A 6,000-nucleotide genomic window follows, 5' to 3' on the forward strand; every position below is an offset into this window, starting at 1 on the left:
TAGAAGAATATCAGAAAAAGTATATCACTTTTCTACCCGAAAACTTGTTCTCTCAAGTAAAAGTGATTGCCTTAAAAATGGTTTAGATTATGTAGAAGTTTCCTCACTTACATGAAAAGGTTTTCATGATGCAGTTAGAATGCTTGTACTTATAGGTGTTTGTTTTGTAATTTTAAAAGCATATTCCTCTAATATAATCAGTGATTTTTTCCTTTTTAAGTAAGTAAAATTATTTTTAAAAGATTCTGAACATAACTTTTCAAAAGCCATCCTATAAACAGAAATAGCAGAGCATATAATTTCTTTAATTAAAGCTTTTAGGTGAAAGCCAAATTTCTTATTTAATTGATGATCCTCTAAACATAGGAAAAACATAATATTTACTTATTTTCGGGTTATGTCCTATGACTCTAGTACCAATAGCAACCTTTAGATGACACAAACACAGAACAAGGAAAAACCAATAGGTACACTGTGAAGTGACTTGGAACATATCCTTGTGTTACGTAGTAGTTACTAAAACTAGTTACTGAATCCCTCTGGTTGTCCAATTAGTATATTATTAAGGACAATATGAATCAAAGGAACACAGGACTTTGCTGTGCTATTAATTACACATTGTTTTCTTTTTCTTTTTTTCCCACTGTTGTAAAGAAGGAAGTAATATGGATGAAGATTTCTTATTTCTTATTTCATATTTCTTATTCTTAAAAATCCCTTCTTTAAATAGGTTATCACTAACAAGACACAGCTGGAGTTACTGCAAGCACTGAGTGAAGACTGTGGGGCTAATAAAAAGAAATGATTCACGCCTCATTTATGTTCACTTATGTTTTACATTAATAGAAACCAATAATAGGAACCAGTTACCATAAAAGTCATGGACCGTAAATAACACAAATGGCAAATAAGTATCATCTAGTACTTTTCACAGCTGGACAGGAGGATTGCTATATTTGAAAGTAGTTAATGGATTTTTATTGGAACTTTACTTTTTAAAGATACAGTAACATGATTCCAAGTATGCTACTAAGAAATCAAAACCTTTTGGACAAATTCTTATTCTTTGAAAAATTCTTTGGTTTAAAAGAATTAATATTTTATTGTATAATTAGGGACAAATTACTTCTCTACACCTGTTTTCATCAAATGTAAAATTGAATAATAATTGTATCACAGAATTGCTCTTAAGATGTGTAAGATAATGTAACACTCTTAGCATTGTATTTAGAACACAGTAAAAACTCAAAAAAAATGGAACCAGGAGTGTTTTTTATTATTACCACTATTATTAGCCTAAAGAATAGTATTTAAAAGGTTTGGAACAGTAACATCAAAGAAATAAGCAAATTGTTTGAGGCTATGACTTTTAAATGGTCAGCACCCAAATGGAGTAATGGTTTTCTCAGTGGTTAGTTGATGTCTTATAACCTTTGTTGGTATATCAACATACACATATCACTTGTGTACTTACTCTACTATACTATGTTTTCTGGAACTTTCTAGTTTCAATGAGAGTAGGAAATGAAAGAGGAGCTGTGCTTAATCAGCGATTTAGAATTAAAATAAACTTAATTCTTTTGAATTGATAGCCAAGGGTCCTTCAATCATTTCTATCTCCCTATGTCCTTCAGTATCTTGTCCACACATTTTTATGTTAGACAACTAGTGTCTTACCTTTGAACTTAAAAATCCAGCTACTTGGTTAGCAATTTTGATATGAGCTATCAGATTTATCTGTTGCTAAATCTTTTGTTAATTTGTATCTCTTTAGATAGCACGACTTTCAGATCTTGGGTAATTATCTACATTACTGAATTAACATGGATTCCAGATTTTGGAAACTGCTTCAAACTTTAGATCTGTTCATTGTCTCTCTTTCCAACTATTAATTCCTATAATGCATAGGTCATTCAGGACTCAATCTAACCCTGAAAGTTTTCTTGGACTCATAGCTATGACTTTCTAATATTTGGCCTACCTTGTCTCCACCCAAGTCCTAGTTTAGAGAATCAAATATATCTTTGTTCTGATAAGTTCTTTTAAAAAATATTTTTAGAAATCAATGGACCTTTATTTACTAATTTATTTATATGTGGTGCTGAAAATTGAACCCAGAGCCTCACACATGCAAGAACTCTATCACTGAGCCACAAACCCAGCCCCCTGATATATTCTTAATAATCCATACTTTAAAGTCATCTTGTACTTTTAAAGTTTCCCTCAAAACTTATATAAAAATGAATTTTTTTACAACTTACTACAGTTGTCCCATACATTTAAGAAATTACCTGGGCAGGGCAGTATAGATGCTATGTACAAATATTATCATTTGGGCATAATCTTAAATGTCCCCAATGATGTATGCACCCTTTTATTATTGATTATCATAGAGGAAATGTGGCTCAGTCAAAGAAAACAACATAAAACAATCAAATCTGTGAAAACGAAAAGGAAGGAGTGAAAGAAGAAAAAAAGGAAAGAAAGGAGAATGGGAAGGGTTGGGATTGTGGCTTCGTGGCACAGCGCTTGCCTCATACCTATGAGGCCATGGGTTTGATCCTCAGCACCACATAAAAATAAATAAATAAAAAATAGAGGTATTGTGCCAATCTACAACTAAAAAATAATAATAATAAAAAGAAGAATGAGAAAACAAGAAAGGAGGTAAATGAAGAAAAGACGAGGAAAGAAAAAAGGAAAAAAACAAAGAGAAAGGACAGAACAGAAGGGAAGACATGGCTAAGGGAAGAGATAAGGAAAATACAGTGAGGGAAGAAGGATAAAGAAAAAAATAGATGTCAAGAAAAGGAGAGACCAGAACAAAGGAAAAGTAGAAAAGAAAAATATATTAGCAGATATCACTTTCTTGTATACTAAATAAATGTAATTCAGAAGTGTATTATATACATATATGTATGTACATATATAAAATATATAGATTCCTCCTCATATATATTTCTCTTTATATATAGTACATAGAGATATTTTTCTATGTAAATATATACCTCTGTTTCATATATATAACATATGTACATATTCCTTCAGCATGGATATGTATACATATATTTTTATATAAATACATATCAAAATATTCCTTTTATCTATCCATATGTTTCACTGATCCATTCCATATATTATAAATACACACACACACACACAAACGCCCATATAAAATGGTATGGAGGGGGAAAGCTGTGTAAAAAATTAAAAATTATTGTATTGATAAAAATGCTATAATAGAGATGAGCAAATAAAAATAAATATCCACCTCAAAAAAGCATAATAAAAACAAAACAGTAGAGCTAATGGGAAAACAGTATAAAACACTTATAAAATAATATTAAATGATTAATGGTTAGTGAGTATTGTACAGTGTGGTAGGTTGAAGCAGATACGCTCTGGGGTATTTCCAACTATTTTATTCATGCATTCTTGGAAAGGGCCTAAGTACATTTTGCATTGTGAGATGGAAATGAGGTTTGGGGAGGTCAGGAAGAGAATGGTATAATTTGGATCTTTAATATCTTCCCAAAGTTTATATACTAGGAAATGAAGAAATGTTCTGAGGTGAAATTATTAGATTATGAGAGCTGTAACTTAATAAGTGGACAACAGGGTGATCATTGTAGGCAGAAGGGGCATGGCTGAAGAATATCTTGTCCTCTCTGCTTCCTGGCTGTCCCAAGTTGAATGGTTTTCTTTTACCATGCCCTTTGGCCATGATGTTGTGGCTGGACTCAGGGCCAGTACAAAGAAGTCAGCATTCCAGGAACTGGATCTTTGAAACTGTCATCTCCAAATAATTTTTTTCTCCTCTAAGTTGTTGTTGTCACATATTTTGGTCACAGTGATAATAAGCTAGCTAATGTCATGTAATTTTCAAATTTCCTAAAAAGCTGCATGCAAAATTAGTCTATGAATCCCATGTAGCACCAAAAGCTACCTCAATGAATATAGCATGCAATATTCATTATTAAAAAATTTAAGTAAGCAATGTTTTATGTGAACCATAACAACCACTGAGTACTTAATACATTTAACACATTGAACATTTCATATGCATGAATGCATGGGAGATATTATAGTTATTTACTTTAATTTTCAAATTTATACTTTTTAACTTATTCAAATTCAAGTTATGTTTATAATTTCATATGAAAAAATGTAGATCATCAGAGGATAGATTAAATTAAATAAATTTGGTAATACATAAAGATTTTTTTCCAGCAAAACAGACCATAGTAAGTACTACTATAATATTTTTAAATAAAAGGTCTAGATTCTAGTCAATAAATAATGATTTACCTTCATACTTAATACAACAAAATCCAATACTAAAAAAGCATTTGCTTCTTTGATCTATCTTTTTAAAGTAATTTATATTACTTTTAAAATTAGATTTTTATGAGAAATATTTTCCTCTCATCACAAATAAAAACAAAACAACGATATATTTTTTTCAATATCATGACACTATCAACAGGGTAAAGAGGCAGCCCACAGAAGGGGAGAAAATATTTGCAAATCATATATGACAATATATCTGAAATATATAAATAATTCCTAAAACTCAAGTATAAAAACAAATAACCCAATTCAATAGTGGGCAAAGGATATGAGTAGAGATTTCTTCAAAGAAAATATACAAATGGGCAATAAACATAGACAAAGATGTTCAACATCACTAATCACTATGGAAATACAAATCAAAACTACAAGGAGATACTATCTTACATATATGAAGATAGCTAGTAATTAAAAAAAGGAACCCTTAAAATAACAAGTATTGGCAAGGATGTGAAGAAATTGGAACGCTTTTATGTTGGTGGTGTGAATGGAAAGTGGTACAACCACTGTAGGAAACAGTATGGCAGTTTCTCAAAAGATTAAACATAAAATTATTAAATGATCTGGTAATTCCACTTCTAGGAATATTCTCAAAAAAATGAGGGCAGGGTCTCAAGAGATACTTGCACATTCAGGTTCATAGCAACATTATTCACAATAGCTAAAATGTGGCTATAACTCAAGTGTTTATTGTGAATGGTTAAACAAAGTACAGTATGTATATATAATGAAATCTAACCTTAAACAGGAAGGAAATTCAAATCTTAAGGACACCATACTAAGTGAAATAAGCCATGTGGGTGCAGGAGATTGAGAGGTAGGGGGTGAGGGTGGGGAATGGATAGTTATTTAATCAATATAGAATTTCAATTTTTGCAAGATGAATCCTGTAAATGAATGGTGGTGATGGTTGCACAATAATATGAATGAACTTACCACCACTGAAAAGTACACTTAAAAGTGGTTAAGATAGTAAATTTTACACCATGTATGAAGTACCACAAAAAAATGTAAGAATGATATTAATGACACGATTTTTATAGGACTAAATAATACCTGACACTTCTTATTGATAGGTGGCAGAATGTCAGACCGTGGAAAAGACCGGGCACTTGTACAAGCCAGCCAATCACTAAGGCTTGCAGAGTACTCCTGCCTAACCTTAGGTTTTGGGTGTGTCAATGGCTTTGCCTTCTGTAACCGCAACTCCCATGGATCAGGTGCTTGTCTGAATGGAGAGTTGTATATACCTGGAATCTAGAGAAAAAAACAATTTTAATTTTTCCTTTAATTTTCCTATAAATAAAAGGAAGATAAAGTTGTACCATGAACACTTTAAGGTGCTTAAGGAATGCTTTAATATTTTACAACTCTGGTTCTTAATTGGGGATAGACTTCAGTTCATCTAAGGAGACTGTACAAAATACTCATACTTTGTCTTCACTATAGACCAATATTTTAGTATGCTTCAGGATTAAATAGTAAATATGTTAAAGATACTGAGCTATCCACAAAGGACTTAAAATCAGCATAATACAGTGATGCAGCCACATCAATGTTTATAGCAGCTCAATTCACAATAGCCAAACTATATATAGAACCAAACTAGATGCCCTTCAACAGATAATGGATAAAGAAAATGTGGTATAT

The 6,000-nt window shown here is 31.3% G+C and overlaps 1 protein-coding gene across 1 annotated transcript in view; it reads right to left on the reverse strand.

Moving 5' to 3' along the window:
- Spata17 (spermatogenesis associated 17) overlaps nt 1-6,000 on the reverse strand; it is a 186,671-nt gene that overhangs the window by 75,356 nt on the left and 105,315 nt on the right. The window contains exon 7 of the mRNA XM_027934643.2: nt 5,407-5,607. Within this exon, the coding sequence (XP_027790444.1) occupies nt 5,407-5,607 (201 nt within the window). The remainder of the gene's footprint in view (nt 1-5,406; nt 5,608-6,000) is intronic.

The sequence above is a fragment of the Marmota flaviventris genome, chromosome 12 (assembly GCF_047511675.1).
Source record: "Marmota flaviventris isolate mMarFla1 chromosome 12, mMarFla1.hap1, whole genome shotgun sequence".
Classification (NCBI taxonomy): Eukaryota; Metazoa; Chordata; class Mammalia; order Rodentia; family Sciuridae; genus Marmota; species Marmota flaviventris.